The sequence below is a fragment of the Panthera leo genome, chromosome F3 (assembly GCF_018350215.1).
Source record: "Panthera leo isolate Ple1 chromosome F3, P.leo_Ple1_pat1.1, whole genome shotgun sequence".
Taxonomy (NCBI): Eukaryota; Metazoa; Chordata; class Mammalia; order Carnivora; family Felidae; genus Panthera; species Panthera leo.
Genome location: NC_056696.1, coordinates 5,324,455 through 5,338,942, shown reverse-complemented (window position 1 = coordinate 5,338,942; position 14,488 = coordinate 5,324,455). Strand labels below are relative to the sequence as shown.

The 14,488-nt window shown below is 50.1% G+C and overlaps 1 protein-coding gene across 4 annotated transcripts in view; it reads left to right on the top strand.

The window, feature by feature from the left end:
• Window positions 1–14,488, top strand: part of KIF26B (kinesin family member 26B) — a 464,762-nt gene that overhangs the window by 156,181 nt on the left and 294,093 nt on the right. The window contains exons 1-2 of one of the 4 annotated variants that reach the window (XM_042924647.1): window positions 4,702–4,894; window positions 5,161–5,428. The exons of 1 other annotated variant lie outside the window; for it this stretch is intronic. In XM_042924647.1, the coding sequence (XP_042780581.1) occupies window positions 5,360–5,428 (69 nt within the window). In that variant the 5' untranslated portion in view covers window positions 4,702–4,894; window positions 5,161–5,359. Of the gene's footprint in view, window positions 1–4,701; window positions 4,895–5,047; window positions 5,429–14,488 lie in introns of those variants that run through there. 2 more of the 4 variants (XM_042924648.1, XM_042924646.1) reach the window with 2 other exon arrangements.

The window sequence follows — 14,488 nt, the reverse complement described above, 5'->3', positions numbered from 1 at the left end:
TTGGGCCCTTCCTGTGTGCACCTGTTCTCCCCTGAGATGCTTTCCTGAGATGCCTGCTGGGGCTCGTGACCTTGCTGCCCTCACGTCCCTGCTCAGGTGTTCCCTGATGGACAAGCCATCTCTGAGTGTGTGAGAGAGAGCGGTCTCTCACTTCACCCCCAGAAGCCCCTTTCCACCTGCCCTGCTCCATTGTTCCATGTGTCACCACTGGCCATACCTTATTTGCCGTTTACTCCTTTTTCTCCAGAAGAGAGGTCCCGACGGCAGAGACGTGGTTTTGTTCTCTGCTCTGTCACCAATGTAGGGCATATAATAGGTGCTTAATAAATACATGTTGAGAGGCACCGGGAGGGCTCAGTTGGTTAAGCATCTGATTCTTGATTTCAGCTCAGTTCGTGATCTCATGGTTCGCGAGTTCCAGCCCTGCATCAGGCTCTGCACTGACAGCATGAAGCCTGCTTGGGATTCTCTTTCCCCTGCTCCCTCTGCCCCTCCCCTGCTCTCTCTCTTCTATCAAAATAAGCAAACTTGAAAAAAAAATTAATAAATAAATAAATATTGAGCGAATGAATGACGTCTCCCCACCCCCGCCCCCAGGGGAATGCATAGAGAGAGATGCTTTTAGAACTCTGTGTCTTTCATTTTCTTAAGGTAAATCTCTTTGGTTGTGAATGGATTCACGTTTCCGAAGTGAATAAAATAATAAGTGTATAAATGACTCTTCTTTCCTCCTCCCTGAAGTTTTAAGACATTTATAAATGTACCTGAAATTGTAATAAGAGATTCCAGAAGGTTTTACAACATGCTTTCAGTTGATGGTAATAGCCAGAAGTAGTTTAAATAACATTAATGGGGTATGGTTTTGCTAAGGGAACATAGTGTTTTTAAAATGGAAACTTCAATAATCCCATTTTACAACTTACCTAAACCTTTGAAATGCACAGCACTCATTAATGTTGAATTAGTTACTAAAAATGCCCCCCCCCTTGCAAATAAATCCACCCTGATATTAACTGCCTAGGGTTTAAAGGTTTTTAATAATGCCTCAGTGATACTGGCTTAATGAATTAGGTTCCAAGGAAAGTGACCAGGCTTAGTTAACGATAAATCAGGTTCTACTCTTTGCAGAAAAAGCAGCTAAAACTGTGCTTGTAAATAATAATGTGCAAAGATCTGGTATTAATCAAACCACCACAGCTGGGCTCTATTTTCAGCTCCCAAAGGCAAGGTGGAGTTAATATTGAACATACCTATATTTGAAACTTAACACAATTACGCAGTCCTTTGAGAATGAGCTTTGGCAACAAATCGGCTGGGGGTTGCACCCAAAACAACGTTTATAAAATTGTACTTCCAAAGGCTTTGTCTCAGGTCAGTTTCTTTTTTTTTTTTCCAATCATGCGATAGCCTCCCGACCATGCAGTTAAGTATTGGAAAAAAAGTGTCGGGCATAGTTTTTGTATAAATAATTGCCCTTCACTCTTCCCTGAAGGGGATAATCAGGTTCGGCCGGTGGTTGTGAAGGCATCTAGCTTGGCCCCAACCGGGTCAATGGACCCAACTGAGTCTGGGGTCCAGCTTCGGCCTGTCCAGAGGTGTGCAGTTTGCCCGTGACATCCTGGGCATAGCAGAAAGCCATTTTTCTGGCCAGTGGCTAGATACAGACACAGATCTCGCCACATCAGAATCCCCATCTTTCTGAAGGAGATTCTTCGGGAGTTTTCAGCTCAGCCTCCTCTGAATAGCCAGGGCCTTACCAAGGAGCACGTCTGGTGACTGAGGATGCCCACAGGCCCACCTGATGGGGGACAGCTCTCCTCTTTGCTCCACTGCTTTGAGGTGACTGCAAGATCCCAGGGAACATGGTGTCATGGGCCCAAAGGCTCTTGGTGACTGTCCCCAGAGTTTACAGATTCCCTTTGCCTGGGCCTCTAAGTGGAAGTTCGAGGTGGTGTGAGACTGTCGGTCGGACTGTCTTTCTGGAAAATGCCGCCATTGCAGTGAGGAGAGGAGGCCGGGAGAGTGGCTTCTCACAAGTGTTTCAGTGAGCCTGGGGTGGAGCACATGTGAAGTCAATCTGACTCCACGTGGGGAAGAAACAGGGCCACTTTCTCGCTTTGTCTTTTCCGACCTATCCCGTGATAAATGTAGCTGGGAGCATTTCCCTGTCTGTGTGCAAGGTCTGGACAAAGAGCTGGACACTGAGCTGGCCTTGGGACTTTGATCTTGGCCTTTCTGGGGAGCCACAGGCTTATCTGGATGGGCCCTCTTTGGTCCTGTTTTTCTGTTAACCCCCTCTTGTTGATTAAGTTTTTACCTTTCAGTTCCGGTGTAGTTCACATACATACCGTTTCATGTTAGTTTCAGGTGTACAATATAATGGTTCAACGATTCTCTACATTCCTCGGTGTTCATCATGATAAGTGTCCTCTTTAATCCTTGTCACCTCTTTCACCCCTCCCCCACCCACCTCCCCTCTGGTAGCCACCATTTTGTTCTCTCCAGTTAAGAGAATGTCTCTTGGTTTCTCTCTCTCTTTTTCCTTTGTTCATTTGTTTTGTTTCTTAAATACTACACATGAGTGAAATCACGCGCTGTTGGTCTTTCTCTGACTTCTTTCACTTGGCGTTACACTCTCTAGCTCCATCCGTGTTGTAGCAGATGGCAAGATCTTATTTCTCTGTATATATGCACCAAATCTTCTTCCTCCATTGCTCTATCCATGGGCACTTGGGCTGCTTTGGTTATTGTAAGTAATGCTGCAGTAAACATAGGGGTGCAGGTAGCCCTTTGAATGAGCGTTTTTGTAGTTTGGGGGCCGTTAGGCCTTTCGTCGCTTGGGTCGTAAGCTCCCTCACTGCAGACGGGTACGTGCACTGAACAGGATGTGGCTTATGCCCTGATTGTTCGTCAGGTCTAAATAGATGAAGGACTCGTTGCAGTCATAACAAAGTCCCTTTATGTCTGTGATTCCATTTATTCCTTCCATCAGTACTAAAGATGAGTGTTACCCTCGCGTGGCTGACGAGAAAACTAATACTGGGAGGTTTGGCCAAGACTGGGAAACTAGTTGATGGTGGAGCTTGGGCTAACAGATACTCACCACTCAAGTTCAGCGCTCCATTCATCCCGCTAACTGCTTCATCACCTCCCCAGACGAAGAGGAAGCCCTGTGTACTTGAATCTTTGATTACAATGTGTTTCATAACATTCTGCAAGGGTTGGGCCCAGGTTTCGTTTCCAGTACTTGGCGAAGAACCTGATGCCATGAGGTGCTTAATAAAGGTTTGATAAACGAATGAAATTAGTGAGTGAAGAGATGAGAAAAGAGTGAATATTGTGAATGAATAGATAAGCTGGGCAAAAACCTACGTGTCTGTATTTGTACCGGAAAGCACCATGTGTTAAAGAGGTTTAATATGCGGCCGTGTATGTTGTGGAGGATATGCCTAAATCTCTCGTTTCCTCTAACTCCCTATCGATATGGAAGGTCTGAATCCGGTTCGCATCATGTTTATTGAAACGTCCTGGAGTCGTGTTGGAATCTGTAACCAAAATCAAAACTGAGATCTATTTTATGAGTGTGAGTGCGAATGTGTATGTGGTGTGGTGTATACGTATGTGTGGTAGGTGTGTATGTGTTTGGGGTGTGTGTGGTGTGTGTGTAGGTTTTTGTAGTATGAGTATATATGTGTGTGAGTGTGTAATCAGTGGGGGTGCGTGTTGGAGTGCGTGTGGTGTGGGGGGTATGTGTGTGTGCATGTGTGTGCGCGTGTGTGTGCGCGCGCATGGTGGGGGGGTGTGTGTGCTGTGGGGACAGCGAGAAGCGTGGCCTCTCCCGCCCCGAATGCATTCAGGTCTGTGCTCTTCCCACCTCTTTATCTTGCGACGAGCGCCTCAGAGGTGCTGGGGGTAGAGTTGGTGCTGTTTTCCGTTTCTTACACGGCGTATGCAGGTGGACAACGTGCATGAATTGGCCAAGTCACATCTACCTTTTATTGGGGCTTGTTGGTCAAAAAGCCCTTAGAACTATGAAGATAGGGGCGCCTGGGGGGGGCTCAGTTTGTTAGGCGTCCGGCTTCGGCTCGGGGCACGATTTCCCGGTTCGTGAGTTCGAGCCCCGCGTCCGGCTCTGTGCTGACCGCGCGGAGCCCGCTTGGGATTCCCTCCCTCTCTCAAACGTAAACAAACATTTAAGAACCACGAAGAGAAATGAATGAGTAACGGTGTAGCCGTAAGAGCGAGTGCGCTGTCAGGTTCGAGGCTCCGTGTCTGGAAGGGCCGGATGCCCCGAGGGTGGTCCCGGTCCGCCCCCCCCCCCCCCTCCAGATGACCTCGGGCTTCTGGTTGAGCCAGCGAGGGGGTCATTCCGACAGACAGCTTCAGCTTTTGCTCGGGGGGGGGGGGGGGGGGGGGGGGAGGGTGAGGGGAGGGGCCCTGAGGCCCCGGTGAAGACTGTAGCTGCGGGGGAGGGCGCCCTCTGTTGGGGTGTGGGGGTGGCACACAGGAGGGCAGACGCCAGACCGGCGCACGTGCCCACGGCCATGGCCGGAAATGTCGCCTGCCCCGCCCCCCGTGACCCTGGTCAGGGTCACGTGGCGGGAGTGTGAGCCCACAGTGGCGGCTGACTGTCTGACGGTCACGGAGAGGAGGGGTGGGGCGAGCCCCCCCCCCCCCCCCCCCCCGTGAGGGCTTCTTGTCCCTCCTGCGCCTCCCCGCCGCCTTCCCGCCACGGTCGCGGCTGTTTCGGTGACGTTGGCTCAGCTCAGTGGGTTTTCAGACCTTTTCAGCATCGATCCTTGTGGGAGAAGGGAGGATAGGAAGTCTTGCGTGATGATCCCGGGGCTCCTCCGTCCCACCCCAAATGCGCAAGCAGAGGTCTAACGATGGCTGCGTAAGTTCTGGGCCCGCAAACCGATACTCCGTAACTAGACCTCGGACTCGTCGGTCTGTCCCGTGCTCTCGGCACTTCCTTTGCCCCAGGGGCGTGTCACGTCACCTCCCTGCACCATGAGTGGGCACAAGGGTGCCTCGCGGGGTCTACTCCAGCGGGGGGGGGCACTTAGGGCCAAAGCCCCTGTGACCTCCCTCGACAAACCTCGCCGGCGCAGAGCCTGGCACGTCGTCTGCGCCACGTAAATGTGGGTTCTGCTGCAACAGGGACCTCTCTGGTCTTCTCTGTCATCGCATCGAGTCACATCCCAGAGGAGTAATGCTGCCTGTCACGCCGTTGGCTTTCCGTGTCCCGGCGGGAAACTGCGAAGTTACCGTGATGTGACATCCAGTCGGAGGCTCGAAGTGACTCCATAGGGACAGCAGCCTCGGCCGTGCCCTCTCCGGCCCAGGCCGGGCTGCACAGATGGAAATGACAGGCTGTGTGAGCGGTCGCTGGAGCTGCGGGCCGGCTGAACGGGGTCATGTGGACAAGGTCGGGTCCCACATCAGCCCTGCCCTGCGGCGCTCGTGTAGACAGCAGGCGGCACCATCAGCAGTAGACGTGGGGGGGGGGGGGGGGCAATAGCGCGTGTGTCCAGACAGAAGGGGACGCGAGGCTGGGGACCTGTGCCCCACGGGCGCGTGCGGGGGTCTGTGCCCACCCACAGCAGCTCCCCCACACCCACGGCCCAGCACAATGGTCGGCCACAAGCCAACGGTCACAATACGAACAGACTGTGCTGTTTGCAATCCGGTATCTCCACACTGAAGTGAGTCTGGGGGAGAGGAGCTGGATTTGCTTCTGGATTTGGAGCACCTGCCTCTGTGTCCTGCATCCGTTCTAGGACAGTGGGTGACGAGGAGTCGGGAGAGGGCTCAGGCCCTGCTTTCAACCCCAGACGACATGGGGACTGGGCCATTCTTTGGTCTGGGAGTCTTTTCCTGTGTAAGATACTTAGCAGCGTGTCTGGCCTCTACCCACTCGATGTCAGTAGCCGCCTCCCAGTTGTGACAATTGTGACTGTCTCCAGGGATTTCCGAATGTCCTCCAGGGGTCAAAATCACCACGGGTTGAGAGCCACCAGAGCAGGGAGAGGATTTAGTGAAGAGACATTTGCCTTATACCCGTAGTCTCTGGGCTGTGTCCCACGAGCCATATATCATTGTCTTGGATGACGACAAGACAAGCAGTCCCCAGCACCGAGGTTTGCAGAGACGTCGCAGTTCGTTGGGTGGGGTGGAGAGCTCCCCTGTCAGGGCCACAGTGGGGTAGGTGCTCGGAAGGGAGGGGAGAGGTCCCTTCCCACCTGTTCCTTCTCCCTTCTCTAGCTCAGTCTCCGTTCTCATCCCTTCTGGACAGTGTGGCACAGAATCACCCGGGATGCTTGCTGAAATGCACATTCCAGAGCCCTACTCCCCAGAGATTCTGATACAGGGTACAGAGCATCTGAGAGCGGCCCCGGGGTCTGCATGGTATAGCTTCCCAGGTGATTCTGTTGCAGGGGGGTGGTCTGGAGGTAATGCCTTGAGAGGCAGGGATGTCAAAGCAAACCAGCTTTGCCAGTCCCCTGAGGACACTAAAATCTAGCATAAAGAAGAAAACGACAACTTGAGTACCAAAGCAGAAAGTCATAAAAGTCCATAAGAAAGATTGAAGTTCTTAAATGTAGAAACGCCTTATCCTGAAGATGGATTCATTCATTCATTCATTCATTCATTCAGCAAACACTTTCTGAGTGCCTATACTATACTTCAGACATTGTCCTAGGCATCGGGGTGATGCAGTGAACAACATAGACACATGTCCCTGTGCTCACCCAGTTGATATCTCGCAGGAGGAGACAAAGAAGAGGCTCCATAACAGAGTAGTATGTTAGAAGGTGGCAGTGCTGTAACGAGAGAGCAGAGAAGGGGGTTAGGGAGTGCTGGGGGTGGTTTGCAGGTGTAATCAGGTGCTCAGAGAGGACCTCCTTTGCAAGGTGACATTTGAACACCTTGAAGGTGGTGAGCGACAGTCAGGTAGATCCCGATAGGAGCGAGTTCTCCGTGCACAAGGGAGAGCAAGCATAGAGTCACCGAGGCAGAGTGAACATTCCTGGTGTGATCCAGGGACAGCAGGGGGGCTCCTGTGGCAGAGCGGAGTGAGTCAGGGAGCAAGTCGTAGGACGGGGGGTGGGGAGGGAGCAGGAGGCCCGGTCCTGCGGACTGTGACTTGACTCAGGTGGGCCGGGGAGGATTTTAAGTCGAGGAATGTCAGCATCAGATTGCAGACTTAGAAGGATCACCCTGGCTGCTGTCTTGAGTAGACTCTGGGGGGTGGGGTGGGGGGGGGGAGCAGGGTAGAAGTTATCATTACGGTTGAAATTATGGCATGGTTTCTGCCCCCTCGGCATTTACCGTGATTGTGGAGATAGAACATGTACCACTGTAACTAACAAGGAAGTATTTGCTAAGTGATATGATTAACTCGGATCAGAGAAGTGTGCTAAAAGTCAGCGGAGGAAGACATCCCTTCTGAGAGTCAGACTTCATGCCCAAGTTGGGCCTTAAGATGGATGAACAAGGTTTCGTTGCTATTGTTGTTGTTGTTGTTGTTTTGTTTTTGTTTCTGTTTTTTAGTTCCGGGGGTATATAACTGGCATTCGGTAATCTGTATACATCTTAAATATACAAGTTGATACCTTTGGTCATATGCATGTACCCACAAGACCACTACCACAATAGTGAACATCTCCGTCACCCCCGAAAGTTGGGTGGGAATTATCATGAGGACAGAGACTTGAGCAAAGGCACAGAGGCAGGGAAATGCAGGGGCTTCCTCTGGGCAGAAGAAGCCCACCCTGACTATACAGGAGAGTCATATGAGGACCCCTGAGAGAGACGTCTGACAAGACAGCTGGAACCAGATTACATGGGGTCGGAAACACTGGGTCACATGGGTTAGGTCACAGGGGGACGAGCAGAGGTATTTAAGTGTGTTTTAGGGTATAGAAGAAACAGAGTTTGTCTGCTAAAATTTCATCTTTTAAAAAAAACCGAGGAGCGCCTCGGTGGCTCAGTAGGTTAAGTGTCCGACTTCAGCTCAGGTCATGATTTCACAGTTTGAGGGTTCAAGCCCCGCATCAGGCTCTGTGCTGACAGCTCGGAGCCTGGAGCCTGCTTCGGATTCTGTGTCTCTGTCTCTCTCTGCCTCTCCCCTGCTCATGCTCTCTCTCTCTCTCAAAAATAAATAAAAACATTAAAAAAACCCGAAAAACCCAGCAATGCCAAGCTCAAATTTTAGGTACTTTATCTTTTTGTAGTGAGTCCAAAAAAACATAGCCAAGTACATTACTGCAATCTTTCATGCATACATAGTCCATTAAAGGAAAAAGAAGCATCAGGCAATTTCATAATTAGATAATTAACAGACTCCTTAACATCATTAAACTAATACAACTACTTAGAGATTGAAAAAAAAATCCATTGCCACCTGATAGTACATTATAGCCCGCATATAAAAATACATCTAATCTAGGGGCATCTGGGTGGCTCAGTCGGTTAAGCGTCTGACTCCGGCTCAGGTCATGATCTCACGGTTTGTGAGTTTGAGTCCCGAGTCGGGCTCTGTGCTGACAGCTCGGAGCCGGGAGCCTGCTTCGGATTGGGTGTCTCCCTCTCGCTCTCTGCCCCTCCCCCACCAGTGCTCTCTCTCTGTCTTTCAAAAATAAATAAATGTTAAAAAAAATTGAAAAAATACATCTAATCCAGATAGACTTTAATAATTCAAAGGTAGAACTTTAGCACGTTACAGTAGACTCTTGATTAATGCCTCATGGTTTTGAAGGCCTGCCCTCTAGTCTTGTGTCAGGTTGAAGGAGAACTTTGAAGTTCAGGGAAACACTTAAATAGGTTTTCAGCGAGTATCTCCTGCCCTCCCCCATCCTGAGGACTTGATCTGCTTGTGAACGGGTCCTCCTCCCCAGGACCAGGGGGTGGACCGGAGGGCAGGATTTTCAGGTTTGAAGGTAGTTAAGCGGCTGAGATGAAATCATCTTCCTTTTTCCGCCTCCTGGGCAGAGAGGTCGGAAACCCCTCGGAGACACTTGCTGGTTGGCGGCTCTGGGATTCTACCTGACCATCCAGCAGGGCGCCTTTGCAGAACTGCTCTCTCCTGGGGAGAAATAGAGAGACTGAGAAATGCTTCTCAGTTGAGAAGCATTGTCTTCTCAGTTCCGTGAAAATGAGCGACTCCGATTAGTACGCCTCTGAGCACAGAGAAGGCTGTGAGCCACACGGTCGCGCTCAGGAATTCTACGGATCCATTCTTACTTTGGTTTCTTTGAAGAGGACCTTGACTTACCGTAATGGGAAAGATGTTAACGGAAGACCATATGGTCTCACCTTTATCGTCTCCTCGCCTCTTAATGCCCAAAGTGTTTGCTAACTCCTCCTGGACACAAGCACGCCCTAGGATCCTTGTCACCATCGTTGCCATCATCATCGGACGGACTGAATTCATATCCACAAGGTGCGGTGTTAGATACTGAGAAGTGTGACCCTGACGCTAATTGCTACCTTTACTTGGCATTTCCCAAGGACAGGGACTGTGCGACCACGTTACATCCAGTCCTCGCTCGATAAAATAGGGACTATTCTCAATTCCCGTTTCCTTTTTTTCTTAAATCATCAACTTTTTTTTAACATTTACTTGTTTGTTTTGAGACAGGGTATGCATGTGTGTGCACACTGGAGCATGAGCAGGGGAGGGGTGGAGAAGGGGAGAGAGAGAATCTCAAGCAGGCTCTGCGCTGTCAGCGCGGAGCGCGACGCGGGGCTCGAACCCACGAACCGTGAGATCATGAGCTGAGCTGAAATCAAGAGTCAGACGCTTAACTGACTGAACCTTCCAGACACCCCTATCAATTCCCATTTTCACATCTAGGGGGACTGAAGCTTGGCTGAGTTGCTAAAAAATGCCTCCCCGTGAGATAGCTACTAAGTGGTCAAGTGGGGGCCTGAGCCTCTCCCACTTGTAACCGATCGCTTTCAAGAGAATCAACAGGGACCGTCGGTGCCATTGAGTCGGAAAAGGTCAGGCACAGGGCATTAAAGAAAATGTGCGTGATTGTAGTGGAGGGATACCTCACCTATTCTCTCAAGTAATTCGTGAACTGTTCTTAATCATATTAAGTTCTAATTAAAAAGCTGCCTCTTCTTTTGAAGCAGAAAGGTCGTATCAGCCGCAAGGCTTTTTCGCACGTTGCTGCGAGCAGCCGTGTGAATTGCATCCTGCCGCCAACGGCGTCGCGTGGGGAACACGATCATTCACGCCGGGTCCCTGCTCTCCCCGCAGAGCCAGGTAACTCAGGCTGGGCACAGTCCCTACATTACAGGTTAATTTGGCCTCTTCTGTAGAACAGCTCTGGTCTGACAGTTCACATTCTTCCTCTGGCGGTTTTTTCGGTCCCTTGGAGCTCATTACCTGGCATGCGTTTACGTGCGTTCTTGCTCACACGCGGGGATCCGTGTTCTCGGGTGATCGTCGTTACGGAGCGAGGCGCGGTTGGCGCACGAGGTGGGCCAGAAATGATGACGACGATGATGGTGATGAGCCTTGGGTCCAGACGCGGCCTGATGGGCCGGAGGGAGGTTTCACGTTACCAACGCCGGCCTGTGATTTCAGAGCCAGGCTGGATCTGCTGTGCTTCTGTGGTTTGGTTTGGGCTCTTGCAACAGCTCTCCACTCGCTCTTGTCCCCTCCCTCGTGCAACCACCGAACTTTGCAGAATGAGCCTTGTGTCCTCGTGCCAAACAGAGGAAACCGGTCAGGGATGCTAGTGAGAACGGCAGCCCCCGTAAGGCGGTCACCCTCGACCACCAGGGGCAGTGAGACGTCATCACTCGTCACCGTCTGATATGTTCCCTGGCTTCCCTCCAGGGTGGTCCCATGCCTTGCTTGTGGGTCTGGGGACTCTGCGAACCGCAGCAGTAAAGGACACTGAGGTTTGTCCGTCAGTTGCCCCGGGCAGGTTCAACCAGACGGCTGGGCAGAGTCTCACTGGAGAAGGACAGTGGGTCGTCACGACCGACCAGAGGCATCTCTTTGATCTTTCCCGTGCCGTCAGGCACGCGTGGAAAGTGAGTGGTGCGGGTCAGGGGGCTGGTGAGCATGGGAAACCATGCCATCCCAAGGAAGAAGTTTCGTCTGCCAGGTGGCACTTCCCATGCATCCTTGGACTTGATCTGTTGGCGTTCTTCCTTCTGCCTACAGCTAGTTAAGGTTTGGTCAAATCATCTGGTTCTTTCTTCTGAAATTACTGAGGCAAAGATGAGATGAGATGAGATGAGATGAGATGAGATGAGATGAGATGAGATAAAGTTAAATTAAATTAAATTAAATTAAGCAAAAATAAAATACTACTTCTTGGAGAGACGTCTGGGTCCAGATATTCGAATGTGGAGCCAGGAAGGAGGGAGTTCATATTCTTGGTTCAGATGCACCTGAGGTCTGCTGTCTGTTGTTTTGCAAACCTTCCGTTTTGCTCTTTCCGTTCCAAAAAGAGCAGCATCGACATTGACACCTGCCTTTGGGGATAGAACTGCTAAGCAGAACACTGGGATTCTTGAGAAGGAAAGAACACTGCTGAGGAAGGTGTTGGGAGGTGGGGAGGAGGCGGGAAAGCAGACGTTCGCTGCAAAGATTGTAAGGAGTGTGAAGGTGAATTCCATTGATCTTTTGGGAAGCTTCCTGCAGTGGGGATCAAAACACGGCATTCTCGGAGTCCTGCCCGCCATCCCGGGCCTCGTGGGATGGCGTTTATGGAGGAAGAAAGTTTAGGAACAAAGTAGAGACAAAGTGCCTTTGAAGAACGACTTCAATCCTGACGCACTCGTCTCCAGAGGCCTCTAGAATAATAAACCGGAAGCAAACATCAACAGGAATTTGTATGATACATGCTGGACACTGACTCCAGCTGCTGCCTCCCTCCCAGACCCAGAGGCTTTGGAGGAACACGGTCAAAGTATCCTTTTGGCTAAAATTACACGGAGAAAAACGACAACCTTGTCCTCAAAAGTGGCATTAGTGTTTTATGGCTGAGCAGAGGATGAAATGGGGCGGGAAGAAGTGAGGGCCATGAGCAAATGGCCTGCTTGGGCAGTAGTTTGCACGTTCCCACTCTCGCTCCATGATCTATGCCCTCATTAGCAGCTGTGCCCTTGGACAGTGAGCATGTTGCTTGCTTGCTGGGGGTCCAGCCCACCTGTACCGGGGTAGGTTTCTCTTGTTGCCAGTGAGTCGGCCTGATGGTAAAACAAAAACAAAAACTCCCCAAAACAAACCGCCAAACCCAAAAACTTTTGCATATAAACATGACTTTTCTGGGAAATTAGGAGAAAGAGTCATAGATCTTGTGTTGACGTAAGAGAATGGAGAATATATTCGAATAGTTTAAGGACAAGCCAGGGAGAAGGACGGCATCTGGGTTATGGTTGGCACACATTAGGTTCTTCAGCCAGCTAGAACAAATACGGTTGGGGAACTCTAACAACCTTAGATTTGGAAGGGTTTGTGTCATGATAATCGTATAATAGGCAACTAGCTCACTTAGACAAAATAAACGAAACATGGACCCAGCTCAACTTTGTTACTTGACTGTTTTTGCTTTGGTTGAATTCTTTTCATTCATTTACGTATTTCACAAATACCTGTCCAGCCCTTACCGTGAAGTAAGCACTGTTTGAGCCACGGAGGGATTAAAGATGGAAAGAAAGAATATTTCCCCTCAAGGACCTGACAGTCTAGCAGAGAAGTAGTTCTCCAAATAGAAACTATAGAAATAAGATTGCTCCTGGAATGCAGGTCTAGGATAGCAGGGTAATGACACCATCGGATCTGCCTTCTAGTAAAATCGTCTTGGGGGAAGGTGGGTTGAGGTCAAGGCTAGAATCAGGGAGACCGTGATGGTGTGAGAAGTGTTTACAGCTTTATTATCACAGTGGACATGAACAGAGGCACCGTAAATGCTCTCAGAAAGTACCATCTACATTTGGCGGTTGGATTGGAGGGGAAAGGGGTAGACAAGGAAGGTTCTAGATTTCTGGCCTGGGTGCCTGAATGGATAAGGATGCCATTTAAACTTTGATGGTGATTGTTGGAGTAAGAGTACGTTTAAGGGCCAATAAAATTAAGTTTGAATTGTCAGTTTGAAGAGTATTTATTGGGGTGATGTTTTCCAGGGGGGGTATGGGATATAAGGGCTTTGGAGTTCAGGAGAAAGACCAGCAGAGACAAAAAGAGAGAATTCCCAGTCACCAGGATATAGATGGCTATTGAAGCCATGGGCTTGGATGCCATTGCCTGGGGAAGATTTCATCGTAATTTTTTAGATCAGTCTGCCAGAAGACAGTGGGGAGGTCAACCTAAAGAAAGTCATCAGTCTAAGACATGCTTAGGGGATGTGTTAGGACACCCCTTTTCCCAAAACGCCCCTAGAAGAAGTAGAGCTGTAGAGGGGTTGGAGAACCATCTTCCAGAGTTTTCTGTGTTCCTTTCTGGCAGTGAGCTGTTGGGCACGTGTTTGCCCTAACCCTCCTCCTAAGGAACGTTACCAGTCGCCCAAGTGTTTTCTTGAATTCCTCCCCATGGCAGATGTGCAGGAGAAATCATTTTGGTACTATTTTTGAAAGATGAGGATGTTTGGGGCACCGAACCTTCACCTTCAAAGTTGAGGATGCAAATGTCGCCCAAATACCAATAGCCCACTTTTCGTACGTGCTTAAGTGAAAATTAGGACGTTCAAGATAGAGATTCAGCTTGTGCAGGGTTCCCGCTGTTCCCAGGCGATTGTTTCCCGAGCTCACAGGGTGAACGAGGACTAGATGTAGGAATGTCTTTGAAACCCAGGGGCTAGGCAGCAAGCCAGACTGTGGGGCTTAATTCATTCCTTCCCGGGGTCCAGGTTTCTTCAGACGCAAGCTGACCCCAAGGGCGCTGCCCTAGCCCATCTCCCGGGGCCACTGCAAACCTTTTTGTGCTCGTGACGGAAGAGATTGGCATGGTGAGCCTTCCATGGCTCTGAAGCCTCCTTTTCTCTTTTCTTCCTGTTTAGGACTCCTCTCCCCCGAGCAGCATCTTTTCCCCAGCGCGTACGGAAAGCCGTGTCTGTTGACCATTCCCCTTTGAAGTTTTGAGTTGCGCTAAAATATTTATAATGTACAGACAAAGCTTTGCAAAGGGTTTTAGTTTCCACAAGCTTTATCTCTTGACTAATTGGGGCTTTTTAAAAAAAAATGTTTGCTTATTTATTTTGAGAGAGAGAGAGCACAGGTGGGGGGAGGGCAGAGATAGAGAGAATTTCAAGCAGGCTCCACGCTTGTCAGCACAGAGCTCAACGTGGGGCTCCATTTCTCAACCGTGAGATCACGACCTGAGCCAAAATCAAGAGTCAGACGCTTAAGCGACTGAGCCACCCAGGCTCCCCAACTAACTGAGGCCTTTTGCTGATAAGCACGCACATAGGGTTTCAGATCAAGGGTGGCTTAATTTAGGGAACGCCTCTGACATCAGCCA